This window comes from Hevea brasiliensis, chromosome 10 (assembly GCF_030052815.1).
Source record: "Hevea brasiliensis isolate MT/VB/25A 57/8 chromosome 10, ASM3005281v1, whole genome shotgun sequence".
NCBI lineage: Eukaryota > Viridiplantae > Streptophyta > Magnoliopsida > Malpighiales > Euphorbiaceae > Hevea > Hevea brasiliensis.
In genome coordinates, this window is record NC_079502.1 from 96,301,759 (window position 1) to 96,316,976 (window position 15,218).

The 15,218-nt window shown below is 33.5% G+C and overlaps 2 protein-coding genes across 4 annotated transcripts in view; one reads left to right on the forward strand and one right to left on the reverse strand.

Moving 5' to 3' along the window:
* The window catches only part of LOC110658088 (uncharacterized), a 43,188-nt gene extending 34,658 nt beyond the window's left edge, over positions 1-8,530 (forward strand). For 2 of the 3 annotated variants that reach the window (XM_058154549.1, XM_058154550.1), the window contains 13 exons: positions 2,480-2,799; positions 3,059-3,175; positions 3,346-3,513; positions 3,665-3,793; positions 3,884-3,973; positions 4,999-5,105; positions 5,178-5,326; positions 5,833-5,915; positions 5,996-6,091; positions 6,238-6,360; positions 6,701-6,784; positions 7,205-7,348; positions 7,946-8,530. In XM_058154549.1, the coding sequence (XP_058010532.1) occupies positions 2,480-2,799; positions 3,059-3,175; positions 3,346-3,513; positions 3,665-3,793; positions 3,884-3,973; positions 4,999-5,105; positions 5,178-5,326; positions 5,833-5,915; positions 5,996-6,091; positions 6,238-6,360; positions 6,701-6,784; positions 7,205-7,348; positions 7,946-8,290 (1,955 nt within the window). In that variant the 3' untranslated portion in view covers positions 8,291-8,530. Of the gene's footprint in view, positions 1-2,479; positions 2,800-3,058; positions 3,176-3,345; positions 3,514-3,664; positions 3,794-3,883; positions 3,974-4,998; positions 5,106-5,177; positions 5,327-5,832; positions 5,916-5,995; positions 6,092-6,237; positions 6,361-6,700; positions 6,785-7,204; positions 7,349-7,945 lie in introns of those variants that run through there. The other variant, XR_009151852.1, reaches the window with a different exon arrangement.
* Positions 8,531-12,004: 3,474 nt separating this feature from the next.
* Positions 12,005-13,791, reverse strand: LOC110658092 (uncharacterized). Its single transcript, XM_021815576.2, has 5 exons — positions 13,632-13,791; positions 13,488-13,540; positions 12,738-12,914; positions 12,526-12,606; positions 12,005-12,446 (listed from the first exon to the last, which is right to left on the reverse strand). Exons 1-5 carry the CDS (start codon positions 13,686-13,688, stop codon positions 12,278-12,280), a joined length of 537 nt encoding a protein of 178 aa, XP_021671268.2. The 5' UTR covers positions 13,689-13,791; the 3' UTR covers positions 12,005-12,277.
* Between the last annotated feature and the right edge of the window lie 1,427 nt (positions 13,792-15,218).

Below are 15,218 nucleotides of genomic sequence, written 5' to 3' on the forward strand. Positions count from 1 at the left end.
TCTTAATTAAAGACGTAATTATAACCTCAATTCTAGCACCTAAATATATTCACACAATTACTACAGATACACGTATCCTAGCTATTTATGGTACATATCTTAACAAATCAAACAGACCCATAGTCCCATTTTGTTCGGTTACTTTTAATTTAGGGCGTGCAATTGATCGGTCTGGTTTCGAACCAAACTGAACCAAAAAAACCAAACTACATATTATAAACAACTGAACCGAAATAAATCGGTTCAGTTTGGTCCATCAGTTTGGATTTCAACAATCAATATACAAAGGAGAATATCTCTTGTTGCATTTCTCCGAAACAGAACAAATCCATACCAAACAGAACCATCCTTGAACATTGATCAACAACACAATTTGATTTATCCCAAGCAAATTCTAACAATTGAACAAAATAAAACCTAATAATTTTAACCAAAAGAAAAACTCATCTGGTCAAACAAATTAACAAAACCTAATTGTTCAAACTTCAAACAAAATCTAACAATTTCAACAATCAAATTTCCCCAAAGCTATCAAATTCAAAATGACATCAATGGTGAGGCGAAGAGGTTAGGCACATCATGCAGGCCCAAAATCTGCCATTTTCAACCCAATGTACTGGCTCCCGTAGTAGGCTGTAGAGTCGTTGTCATGGGGTTACTCTGTGCCCGTAGTGAGAAGGATCATTGGAGAGAGTGGTGAGGCTGGCCTTTGATTGTTGCCATTTTAAATTGTTGCCATGTGGTGAAGAGGCTCTAAAAGTGCGGTGCTACTGATGTGACCTATATTGAGAGTTTGCTTTGTGGGATGTGTGTGAACCCTACTATGTATGAGCGTGAGATTTAGGGGAAGATAGATGGCAGATGGGAGGCAGAGGTGTGAAAAATAAAATTTATGAATTCCATGTTAAGTTTTATAGGCGGCCAAAAACCTCAAAATGAAATAGCATGCTCTTGGTTCGATTCAGTTCGGTTTGATTACTTTGGTTTTTTTACTAAATTGCCCGAATTGAAAAACCAAACTTCCTTAAAAATAGTAATCGAACCAAAACCGAATTGGTTCAGTTTTGCTTTTCGGTTATAACAAAAAACTACTCGCCCTTACTTTTAATGTATATGAACTACTCTCCCAAAATTCCTTGTGCTAAGTTCCTTCCTTGCTTCCCACGCATATTTTTTTACTTATCAATGGTCACGATAAAATTTCAACTTAGAGGTCCTAGGTTTGCACCACTATGATTAGGGATAAATTAACAACAAATAGTGTACCAACGAAAATTACTCGAATCTTTACCCATTCTAAACCCAATTAAAATTCATCCTAAATTACCTGATCTTGTCCCAAACTTGATTATTGTTAGGGTAAATAATACCCGATCCTGTTTAGATTTATATATTTTAATTAAATATTTTTATTAATAATTTATATTTTAAAAACTTTATAATTATATAAAACATTTAAATTCTATTTATTTAAAATATATTATATAAAAAAATGAAAATTATAATAAAAAATATATTTTTGTTATTTAGTTAATTATTTATATAAAGAGATTATGGTAACCTGATACATAAAATTCAAACCCGACATGGGTATTATTTAGTAAACCCGAACCTATCCTAAACCCAATGATATATCACTGAACCCGTCCTGATAGATTTTGGCTGGATCAGATAACAGAAAAAAACCCAACCTGTTAACATCTTTAACTATCATAGGGCGTGAGTTGTGGGAGTTTTATGGGCCAATTGTGTTTCCCAGTCCTTGGAACAAAACAAGGGGGAAAAGAAAGAAAAGGTAACTAAAATGTGGCACACACCATGGACCTGTACTTTTGGTTCAGTGGCATCCTAATTCAGTATTCTTTATGTAAAAACCATTATGGTATGCGCATAATTTTCTACATGGCAATTGAGTTTTTAGATTATCTTTGTATTATTGTGTTGTAATAATTATCAATGGATCAGGCTGTCTTCTTATATATTTTTGTTCCATTCTTTTTTATTGGGATTTATCTGCAGAGGCCATAATAAACATAAGATTGAAAGAGCAAGAAATGAGTGAGTTTATAGATCTTGTGAAAAGACAAACAAGCATAGCCTTAAATGTTGAGACTTCATGCTCAAGTTTATAGATCTTGTGAAAAGACAAACAAGCATAGCCTTAAATGTTGAGACTTCATGCTTGGACAGAGAATATTATTTCTGTTTTATACCTTTATGGGCATGATAATGTGTTTGTGATTGTAATATGAAATTGTAGACTGTTCCTTTAGTTTTTAGTGCAAGGATGTTCAAATCATTTCTGTCATTGGACATCAAAACAAAAAAGGAAAAAGGTGTGTGTGACACTTACCATGCCTATATTACGCATGACAAATTCCAATGTAAAATAAACATCACCTATAATAAGATACAGCTTCAGCGACTTCGCAGTTATTGACGTCCTAAAGAGTATTGACTATCTTAATTTTTCATGCAGATAAGCCCGTATTGCGTGAAATTAACTTGGATAAGGTGCGGGCTTGGAAACCTTTTCTCAAACAAAAACAAAACAGAGGGTTGGCATCTGATTCACTTTCCAACAAAAAATTCAGAGACCAAAGAAATTATTTTGGTTGGTTTAACAGCATGGAGACTGCAAAGGTAGGATATGAAGTATATGCAGAGGGTCCTACACGAGTTTTACGGATACGAGAGTTCTCCAGCAGTCAAAAAGGAGACAGATTGTTTCAGTCATGTGCAAAGATCCAGCTAAGAGTATTTCATTTCAAAATCCACTTACTTGAAGATAGAAAGCAGGTCAGTCTCAGTGGATACTATGTCAATGGAACACTTCCTCTCATCTGAATTCTTTGATATTTTTCCTACAATACATTTCATCACGAATCTCATTTTGTGGATTATTTGGTTTCTCCTTTATTATAAGACCTCCTCAGTGTTTCTAGTGAAAAAAATTTTTTATACATAATGTTGGTTGGCAACATCTGCTGAAGAAGTGTAGTTACTTCTTGATGCAATGATTTCATTTCCATTTACTTAATGTTTTTGTTTTTTGAAGGATTTAGATAAGAATGACGAACCATGTTATGCAACATTTATAGTTGCAAGGCTTGGCAATATCAATTTGGACTCTATCTTTGTGGATCAGCAGAAATATAATCAGATTAATGTGCAGGTAAATAGTTTCTACATGTGTAGCATTCTTTATGAAGTGTGAACTAGAAAATTGCTTTGGCATATATCTTTGCCTGTGGTCTTTCTGATTCTGGAAGATGTCATCATAAGTATTGGGCATGAATTTCTGTACAATCTTGTACTGATAATATCTATATTAATTTAATGCAGTCATTAAATGTTGATAAGAAGTGGATCAGTGCTCGTTATGCAGCAATGCTTCGGAGACATCAATTAGACTCCAGTGACTCAAATGTTTCTGTAATCAAAGTTGTCTTCATCCTTCTTCCAACCAGTTCCAATGTTAGACAAGTTAAATATTCATCCATTATTCTACAGGTATGATGAAGCATGCTCCTCTGGCATCTGTCCTATATTGCCAAAGCTATGTAGCTTTTTTCTTTTGTTTCTATATACTTTAAACATTCCCCAGGTTAATATATGCATGCATTGGCTCTATACCTAACTTTTTTGACTCAATGGTGCACAGCCGATTGATTTGAACCTTGATGAGGAGACTTTAATAAAACTTGCCTCATTTTGGCGAACATCTCTGAGCAACTCAAGTGCTCCAAGTCAGCAGTATTACTTTGACCATTTTGAGGTCCATCCAATCAAGGTTTGATGCTTTTCTAGTCTATCATGACAGCTTATTCTTCACCTAGGTTGTGTTAATTATAATCTGACCTATGTTTATGATGTCTTATAGATTATTGCTAACTTTCTTCCCGGAGATTCATATTTAAGATATGACTCAGCTCAGGAGACTTTAAGGTCATTACTACATAGTGTGGTAAAGGTCTGACAAATACTCTCTCTCTCTCTCTCTCTCTCTCTCTCTCTCTCTCTCTCGATAAATGTCAGAAACGGCTTTTGGACCTATTTGGTTCAGTAGTTGCAGTTATCTGTTGGCAACTAGTGGCCAACTGTTTGCAGTCAGCAATTGCAATTGATCATAGAGCATTTGATAGCTTGGTGATTAGAGTTGTGATTGATGTGTAAATTGCCAAATTAGGACATATGTTTTTTAAGATACTATATGAAAAATAGCATTTTTGTTTGCATATGAATCTGATTTTAGTTTTTTAGTTTTACTTTTTAAAATTACTCTAACAAACCTGCAAATTTCACGTTTGCAAATTTTTCATATAGCCGACCCCAAATTTTTAGGATAAAGGCTTAGTTGAGTTGAGTTATATATATATATAAATTTTATTTGTTGTTATTCACATTATGTTTATACAAAATATAATTTTTTTAATATATATATATATATATATATATATTAAAAAAATTATATTTTGTATAAACATAATGTGAATAACAACAAATAAAATTTACTAATCATAAATATTGGACTGATAGATGTCTATCAAAATAAAAATATAGCTCTTTATAGTTCTTTGAAGTGCGCCATAAGAATTTCTTAATTGTTATAGATAATTAAAAAAAAAATGCTTGTTTACTTTATGGCTTTTCACATAATTGTCACTAAAGGTTTCTTATTAAAATAACTTGAAATGACTTTTCCATGTCAAAATTTAGTGTTTGTTTCTAAAAGTTGGAATTTCTAGAGTTTAAAGATAAGTCAACATTCAGTTATACTGCTCAGCTGTTGTTACTTGAATATTTAACTGCCACTCATAAAATAAAAAGGTTCCAAAACACCTTAAATTTAGTGGTTGGGATCTCAACTACAAAATGCTGGTCCCAACGACCAAACCAAATGAGGCCTTTATCTCTTCTTGCATTAAGATGTGCAAAGCTTATTTTGGTGCTATATTGTGTGAGTTGTTTGTTTTCCCTCCTTTTGCTCTTCTATAGGTTCCCCCCATAAAAAATATGGTTGTGGAGCTCAATGGGGTCCTGGTTACTCATGCTTTGATAACTATGCGTGAATTATGCATCAGATGTGCACGACATTATTCCTGGTAAGCCTCTACATAAGCATTTAATTTTTTATGTAATTAGTATTATGTCCTGAAGTTGACTCGATTATCCAGGTATGCAATGAGGGCCATCTATATTGCAAAAGGAAGTCCCTTGCTTCCACCAACTTTTGTTTCCATATTTGATGATCTGGCTTCATCTTCTCTTGATGTTTTCTTTGATCCTTCCCGTGCATTGATAAATCTTCCTGGTTTCACACTAGGTAATTATTTGGCAGTATTTGTTCTTTCTAGATGTTTAATACACTTTTTCATAAGTAAATTAAGCTTCTCTCACACTTTTGTAGTTTTCAGCATCTATTATGTTGTGATAGTCAATCAGAACAAGAGGTACATGCACACGAAAAGCACATGCATGCATCAGGGCAATGCATTAAACCATAGCTGGGAAATTAAACTTCTTCCTCTAAACGTGAAATCCACACACTTGCAATTTTTCATGCAGTTTCCTGTCATCTTTGCTGGAATATGCTGACAAATTGCTTTCTAGGAGGCATTGGCATAACCTAAGTTTCAAAAATGATATTGATTTGATATTGATGTTATTGTCACCTTGCTCATTTGTGTTACTTTCTGTCTTTTTGTCTGCTGTCTACAAGTTGTTTCTTAGAACCATGGAGTGCCTTTAAATGCATATGCATACATGTGCACATTACAGTAGGTTTCTTTTGTTCTGTTACTTGATTTTTTTACTGCTTGTTGATGACAGGTACCTTCAAATTCATCAGTAAATCTATATATGGTAAAGGGTTCTCTGGGACAAAGCGCTACTTTGGTGATCTGGAAAAAACTGTATGTTCGGCCTTTTTGTATTTATATATAAGGTTTCCATGGCACTCACTCTAGGTATTAATTACATGGTGGCTTTGCAGCTGAAAACAGTGGGGTCTAATGTGCTATTTGCTGCTGTCACTGAAATATCAGACTATGTCCTAAAGGGAGCAGAAACAAGTGGTTTTGATGGAATGGTATTAATCATCTTCTCCTGAGTCCTTGTGAATATTTTCCTTGCATTTTTGTTATTCATTAATGGCACTAATGCGACTAAAAAAGGATTTGAAAATTAGTTGGAATTGTCAACATTGACATTGTCTCTCCACATGTTATAATCAAGGTAACTGGATTTCACCAAGGAATACTGAAATTGGCTATGGAGCCATCACTGCTGGGGACTGCTCTGATGGAAGGTGGCCCAGACAGGAAGATCAAGCTTGATAGAAGTCCTGGGGTTGATGAGGTAATTATCTTTATGTAGTCCAATGATGGTCGTGCAAAGTTTGTCCTTTTTCTTTTGGCATGCCTCCTTTGTTCAATAAATTCTAAGTGTCCATTAGTCATTCCTCCATCACAAATCCAGTAAAATATCAATATGTTGGTGCACACTGCACAGGGAGAGAATACAAGTGAGTGACATCATAAAATTAATAAGCATCTTTTGTCACATTGAAAACAATTAGGAAAGACAATTCTTCTATATGTTGATTTGCATTCTATGGTTGCAGGCACTTGTTGAACACAACAGACTACTTGCTTTATGTCTTTAATACTCTACTGACTGGTTATTTGGAATATTGCAGTTATATATTGAAGGTTACCTGCAAGCTATGTTGGATACAATGTATAGGCAGGCGTATCTGAGAGTCAGAGTGATAGACGATCAGGTAATTATTGAAGGGAAACTTAAAATAAATTGACAAGATATTCAGTAATCTCCTTGCAAGTCAACTGGGTGCATAAAAAATCAAAATGTATGTGTTAAAACTCCAAGAGTTAAAATTCATGTGTATGACTGGATAGTTGACGTATACGACTGGATAGTTGGCATATACTTACTGTTGAACTGCAACGTAAAACTTTATGATCATCTTTTTTTTTTTTGCGGTCATTCAATGCCAGAAATCCTTTGTTGTTTTAAAACCTTGAGCTTTACGAATGTTAAGATATATTTTCCTAATGGGGAAATCACAGGCTTGAATTGTTTTCAAACTAAATATGCCCAAGTGTTAGTGTTATCGAGTGTTGAAGGTTTTGGTAACCTTTTTTTGTTTTCGCCATTGATTTATGCTTGCTTGTGCACTTAGGTGCTCCTCAAAAACCTACCCCCCAACAGTGCCCTCATAGATGAGATCGTGGATCATGTGAAAGGGTTCCTTGTAAGCAAGGCATTGTTAAAAGGAGATCCTTCAGCATCTTCTTACCCTCTGCGTCATCTTCAACGAGAAAGTGTAAGTGGCCCCACATTTTGTTTCCCTTCCATTCCCTTTCATTAGGATTTGTAAGAAATATAAATGGTGGTAATTCTGAAAACAGTTGATCTACTAGCTTTAAGAAGTATTAAGCAGACTTCCTTCACAATCATTCTACATGGTCATTTTAAACTAAATCTTCTAATGTGCCCCAAATATCTATTTTAGCAGCAATTTTATAAATTAAATCATGCATAAAACCAAAATGAATGGTTGCCTGTTAGTTTTATGCATGCTTGATCAGTTTGTGAAGTAGATGATTATCAATGTTAATATCTATAATCATTTTTACCCCTCTATCTTCCTTGGTTTCAAATGTAAGTTTATACATATGACCGATTGGCTTTTGCTCAACTAGTGTTCTTGAGGATGATCTTATATATCTACTAGGGGTTCTGAAGTTCTCAAAGTACACCCTCCCCAACTAGAAAGAGATTATGCATGTACATTTATATGTAAATCACTGTTTATTTATATGACTCAGCAATGCTGATTATTGCTGAAGTTTGACTCCTTAAATGTTAGAAAAAGGAAAAATAATAATAATAATAATAATCATTGAAATATTTACCACAGGAATGGAAAATAGGACCAACTCTGATCACATTGTGTGAACACCTCTTTGTGAGTTTTGCAATTCGGATGCTGAGAAAGCAAACTGGTAAGCTTATGGCCAATATCAAGTGGAAGAAAGAATCAGAGACTGATGATCATAAAGCAATAGTCCGTGCAGACACCACTGAAAGGGGGCACAGGCTGAAGTTCATATGGAAATGGGGCATCGGTAAGTTTGTATTTTCAGGCATCCTAGCATATATTGATGGACGGTTATGTCGTGGTATTCCTAATCCTATAGCACGACGAATCGTTAGTGGTTATTTGTTAAGTTTTCTTGATAAAAGCAACACCGACTACAAATAGTATAAGGCTATTGTTAGATGGCATTTTTATTTCTTCTCCCTTTCCTGCAATTCTTTCTTATTTCCTGTTCAATTTAGGATTCACATATGATATCCAGGAACTGGTGGGCGTGGTCATATTATGATCGTAATAAGCTCTATCATAATACTTGGTACTTTTTGGTTAAACCTTTATGTACAGGGGATTTATCCACCTACACTGCAGTCTATCATTTTAGTGACTTTAGATTATTGTTGATTATCCAAATTCTAAAAACCTGCAAAATGCTGAAAAGCCAGGTTGCTGTGCAAAATTCATTTCCCTGTTTTCATATTTTTGTGGCAAGACGCCAAAGGGATGTTGTAACAATCAGGTCAGCTGCAAACAGACGTTTCTACTGTATCTTTTCAGAATGCCCCTGGTTTATTCCTATTCACTGAATCGTCCATTGTTTATGGGTTGGAACCTTGCTATTTTGTCTCTTTCAAATGCAACAGTTGATAAAGGATTCATTAAATGTATTAAATGAAACATTCCCCTCAAAAATTTCTTTTCTACCAGAATACAAATATTTCTATAATAAATAAATAGTTCCTTGCGTGTACTGAAGGGTCATCAATAACCAGAATAATTATCTGCTTTTATAAGTTGGCGTAGAGCAATATGCATCTCTAGACGTGCAAATGTGGAAGGAGGAACATGATATTGTATCAAAAGTTGCATCTTTTTTCTGTTGTTTTGACTTCAATTGAATTTGATAATTTATTATTCTAAAAATAACCTTTCAAACGGCATCCTCGCAAGATGGCTTGGCTTGGACATTTTCTGTGTTCTACTTGTAAAAACAACGGATGGGTTCTGGGCTCTAGCGATAAAGATTCAGCATGAAAAGTTGGAAAAAGCTTCGGTATTTGTTTGGTGGGAATGCAATGGATGTGGATAGAAAGTTGTCGACAAGGCCAGTGGATGAGTACATGGGTTTGCACTTCACACTGCCCATAGTTCATGGACGTACTCATGGCTTGCAGTTTAAGATTTATCCTTTTGGCAAAAATCTACCTGCTCTCTTTAAACAAATTTTTTTATTCATTACTTTTTTTTTTTTCCAATGAAGTCAATTTGATCAACAAAGAATTATGTATTGGGTAATATTGATAATTTTCTGGGGGCGCTATTGATAATTAACAAGATTTGCATATGGATCTCAATAATTAAATTCGAAAACTTCGATTAATGCCCAGGAGAAATATTCTTTTTTAGATAAGAGGAAGATGGGAAACAAATTTTGAATTAATTCCATTATGAGGGTATGTGATCGCATCGGTATATTAAAAGGTTAATTAAAATATAAGCGAATATAATAAAGTGCTATATAATCTCCTTTTATATGCTTACATACATATATAATCGAAAATATATTTTATTAATTAAAATAAAAAAAATTCAAATATAAATCACTATATCATATTTGCCACAAATAAAATTAATTGTTTATGCAAGAAATAATATAAAATTAAAAAAAATTGATAGTATTAACAAAATATATAAATAGGTTAATAAGCAAATTTATCATGTGCTCATTAAATAACCTCTAAACTTACTTAATGAACGAAAAATTTATATTTTACAAAATATTATTTTTTAGAAAATAAAATAATTTATCAAAAAAAATACATAATAACTTTGAAAGCACAATAAAATCATGAGATCTCTTTTATTCCGTCTACTCAATCATAATGAATTCAAGTTATTCAATGATAAGTGAGAATCTCAAATCAAAATCCTCCATTACCCCTTCCCCTCTTTCAATGGCGCATTTCTATCTCAAAATAAATTTAAAAAAAAAAATGAAATTGTCACGTCAAGATTCATATACTACACCTTAGAAATTCAGAATAATTTCCTTCTAAATAATTAAAAAAAATGTTATTAAAAAATATAAATTTGATTTTCAAATAAATTTGATAAATTTTTTGTTATAATAATTTTAAAAGCAGTTAAATTATTTTTTAAACATTTAAAATATTATAAGTTGGAAACAGGACTTAGATTTTTAGCTAAAGCAGCTTTATAGTGTCACCTTAAATCACCCACAGCTCGCAAAATACATGCACATTTTCAGAAGCCCACTGATTTTGGATTGCCCACCAAACCACAAATACAGCAAAACCAAAACTAAAGCTCCCGCTGAAACCTCGCCCTTCTGTATATATGAGACCCGGCCACTGTCATTGCCACTCTCCTATACGTCAATTCTCAATGCCCACTTCATTTTCCCTGCAGAAAAATGGCATTTGTGATTTCTCAGTCTCAGCAATCTCTCACAACAGAGGACAAAGAAAATCTATCACAGCTTGGTCCTATTAGCACCCAGATTCAATTAAAATCATCATCATCACAAGCTTCCTCTTGCAAGGCCTTGGATAAAGAAGTTATCCTCAAACGCCTCCGTCACCATAAAAGCTTGAATAAGGTTCGAAATGTTTTTCAAGCTCTGGTAAGCAGCTCAGAACATGGAAACATGATCTCAGAAAGCCAGCAGAGGTGGCTGGACCCTGATGACGCTTTCTCCTCCCCATGAACTTCTGTCTTCTGTTGCTTTGCTGTTTGGGTCCATCACATATACATCTGTGAAGCTAATGGCTGAGAAGCCATGGAGGGCACAAACAAATATATGTTCACTGTTATTTTTTATGAGTACAACTACCATGTATTGTAACACTGCTTGATGGAATTGGCAGCTCAATCATATGGCTAATCTTTGTGAAAAAAAACTGTCAATCTTAATATTTTATGATATAAGGTAGAGATCTGTTGAATTTATTACGTTCAAAAATTATTAATTCTTATATTGCCATGAATGATCGTCACTCCACAACCACCCCACCAGCCACCACCACTATCCGTCCTCTCAGGTCCCAACCTTTTAAATTCAAACACATAAATGCCGCAAATATAGGCCATTTCAATGATCACAACAAACTGTAATTTCATCAGGTCATGATCACAACAATGAGGTGCAACAAGCAATCCTGCAAGTCTAATTTCAAGTCCCTAAGAGATCAATTAACGCAAGAATTTTATTTCCTTCATTGTTTCGTACAGGCCACTGGTCATAGCTCCGATGTTCTCAGTTTGTCATTAGGTCTTCCACGCAAGGAAAAAAAACTCCCAAAGATAGTGATGAAGATGTTGTATATTACAATTTAATTATTGGCTCGAAGCACATAGCTAAACAGACAGCACCAGTGAATATACAAGTTGTTCAAATACATACTCTGTCACATAAAAAGGGAACCACAAATATTATATGCACTGGATTGGATTCTAAATGATCGAATTCAATTAACCATGAATGCGAAGAGAAGTACTTAGTTGTGGGAAAGCAGTTGCTTGGGATGCTACTGATTTATCTATAGCAGATATACGTGTGCACTTGTGCAGAAGAAGGTGACCTCTTTGAAATAATTAAACAATATTCTCCCACATAAACGAGTAATACTTTTTCTAGGTACCAATAGGATAAGCAAAAGCAGGAGGCATTGTTGGAATCCAATAGACAGTGCCTTTGATAGACATGCCACTCATAAATCCATCTTAAGATTCACATCATACTAGAGCTTGTGTAGGTAAGTGATTAGCTGTTGACATTTGACAATCACAAGAAGCCATCGGCCCACATTTTAAATCAACAACGTAATTACAAACACATAATGGGCATTCATGAGAATCAAATAAGGCCATAAAAAGTTCATCCATTAAAAATATGCGCTTTAATAAAGCTAAGGCCTAAGGATTACAAATATGTGCTCTACTAAAGCTAAGGCCTAAGGATGACCAAATAATGCTTCAATATGGCATTAACCGTATAGAGGCCTGCACTGCAAATGGCTATAAATCAGAGGAATAATTCTCGCCTTTTCTAGGCAAATTGGCTTATGTCTTACAAAGGCTTTGTGGTGCCCAGTCTACCAAAGGACAGACACGTTAACAAGAACACACAAATTGTCATTTCTTACTTAACAAACCAGAAGTAGAAATGAGGCGAAGTGCTTGGTTGGAGTTGTTCAAAACTGAAGATGATCTTGAAACCTGCATTTTCTTTTTCCTCAGGAACTCCAAGGAGTTCTGTAAGCATTGAGGAGGTGGCATCTCTTTCAAAATAACAGTCTCTATCCTGCAAATCACAGTTCAAGAATATAATTATTCTATTTCAAAATATATCTTACAGGAGTTTGCTTTTAATTATGCCTCACCCCGAGCTTTTAGGCTTTTTCTTTCTAGGAGGAAGCTTTGCCTCAACCTTCTCATCCTCTGAGTCTGATAAGAAAACTTTCCTGGGCACAGAAAAAAAAAAAACCCTCCCAGTTAAAATCCTTCATGCATACATGAATAAACTACACGCAATCCCAACTACACAAGGGGTGTGTGCACATGTACAAGAGAAAGAGCAAGAGAGGCTTCATACTTCTCACGAGCTGCAAGCAGTTGAACAATCTCATTTGGAAGCATCCCCCCAGTACCCAAAGGCTCCTTTTCTGTTTCAGTTTCCGTTACATCCTGTACACTTTCATCTCCTTTAGAAGGTCGTGGTGTTTTCCTTTGTGCCCATAATCTGCGACGTTCTTTACCCTCACGAACAATTCTATAAAGCAGAAGGAGTTTACATTTGTAAATTACAATTGTTACATTGAACCATGTTTTTAGAAGTAAACTAAGGCTCCTTTTGTTTCGCAATAAAATTTTATTCGTGGAAGATATTTTATAAAAAAAATATATTTATGAGAGAATGCTCATTTTCACTGTTTCAATAAGACAATGAAAATCAATTATAATTTATGTCTAGCACTTGTAAACAATGAATATATATCTTCCAATAAAAAAGACTGAAAATGTCTGACACAAAGCTCACAATTAATTGAGGACATAAAGCCCATATTAACTTGATGAATCAAATTATAAATCCAGAGAGGAAAGGTGGAGCTATCACAGAAGCATTTCTATGCTTTACTCTAAGCTTTCATAATCTCTCAAAACTTTTCAAATCAAATTTGCAAACTGTCATCAATATTACTAGTTTCCTACTATTGCTACCTAAAGCAAACATCCCATCTAGAAAACCCCAGAACCAACAAAAAAAAAGGACAAAACTAAAACAAAACTAAAGGTTACAATTTCTCTACAATCCAATAATTATAATTAGCGGGAAAAAAATAACCTTGTTTTATTTTCTTTTTGAACTTTTCTTATCTCTTCGTCTTGCTGTATTCCCTGCAAGGAGAACACATATAAGAGCTACGTTTTCTGAAAGCAGCGAAAGAGTTATGGCTGATTCTAGGAATATAAAGAAAGAGGTCAGAACCTGCTCCGAGGTAAACTCCTCCGGCACGTCCGAATCAGAATCCTCCCTCTCCGACATTTGATTTTGATTCTGATTTCCCTACTTTCTCTTGGGGAACTTCGATATCTAGGGTTTTAGATTATTGCAGCGTCTCAGCTTACACATGAGACAGAGGTTTTTGCCTTTTGTGCAATCAGTCTTGAGTTGGGCTCCAATTGGAGCTCCATGTGAGGCCCATTTATTGCGTATTAGGCCTGCACTCTGGAGCTCTTTTTAGGAATTGGGCCTGAGCTCCGAAACTTTTATTGGGTATTGGGTCGGGTCAAGTTTTAAGCGGAAATCAGCCTCAAAGATAGATTGGAGTTCAGTACATTGAAAATATTAAATAATAATATCATTTATATTTATATAAAGGCAAATTATTCTATCAAAAAAAAATATACCAATTACTCATAAAAAATTATTTATTTTTTAAATTTACAAATGTGAGACTCATAATATTATAAATGAGATTGAGGGTATCTAATAATTTATTTTTTATATATATGTAAAATAAATATGTGATTGAAAGAATATTGCTTTAAATGTATGTTATAATTTTTCCTTGAGTTAAACACAAATTTTTTTTATTCTATAAATTTCATATTAATTACATTAAAAAAAACTTAAATTTTCTAGAGAAAATAATAAATAAAATAAATTATAAAACAAAGACTTTGATGGGATATTACATTTGAAATTTTTATGTAGTTGATGTATTATTTGATATAAATATTAATTTTTTTTGGGAAGATGGTATTTGATAACTTATAAAAATATAAGATAATGTGATCATTCACTCTGAATTTTTTTGGTCTTGGCCGACCTTATTTGGACAAACCTTCACGTGTCAAAAAAATCCACCGTCTTCCAGAAAATTAATGATGGATCTCAAACCCAGTTCGAATCCTATATTTAAAATAACAATTAAAAAAAAAAAAAAAAAAAGCTGCATGAATTCATACTTGCGTATTATTTAGTCTTCTTTGGAGTGCTAGACCCGATTATTAGAAAGAGAGTCTCTGAAGCTTCCACATAATTATAATCAAAGTGTGATTTAATCTTTTGCCTTAGTATATTTTTAAATTAATTATTATTTAATTTTTTAAAAAATAATTTACATATAGGATATAACTTGAATATAAAATCTTAATATATAAAAATTTAGAATTAATTTACATATAGAATATTGTGATTTACAAGTGGTGATTTTTCTCTTATCCCTTATCCTAATATACCATCCAATGGGTACCATGGGCCATAATTTCAGCTGCTCAATTTCAAACAATCTGATGTAAGAAGTAATTGACAATGTTTTGACCATTTCAAACAATCTGATATATTTTTCTGTGTAGAAGAATAGGCCTGGCTAACATGCCAGATTAGATTAAAATCAGTGATTTCGATTTAAATTTTGGAGAAATCAGAATTATAAATCATTCGTGACTCTGATTTTAGTATTTCAATTTAATTTTGATTTGATATAATTTAATCGTTATTTTTTTTAAACAAAAATCTATTTTAATTTCAAATTAAATCAGTCAATTATAATCTAATTTAAAAAAAAAA

Coding starts and splice junctions, on each gene's coding strand:
- LOC110658092 (XM_021815576.2), bottom strand. CDS start 13,688: ATGTCGGAGAGGGAGGATTCTGATTCGGACGTGCCGGAGGAGTTTACC. Junction 12,915..13,487: donor CAAAAAGAAAATAAAACAAG/GTTATTTTTTTC, acceptor TCTGCTTTATAG/AATTGTTCGTGAGGGTAAAG. Junction 12,607..12,737: donor CTGCTTGCAGCTCGTGAGAA/GTATGAAGCCTC, acceptor TTCTGTGCCCAG/GAAAGTTTTCTTATCAGACT.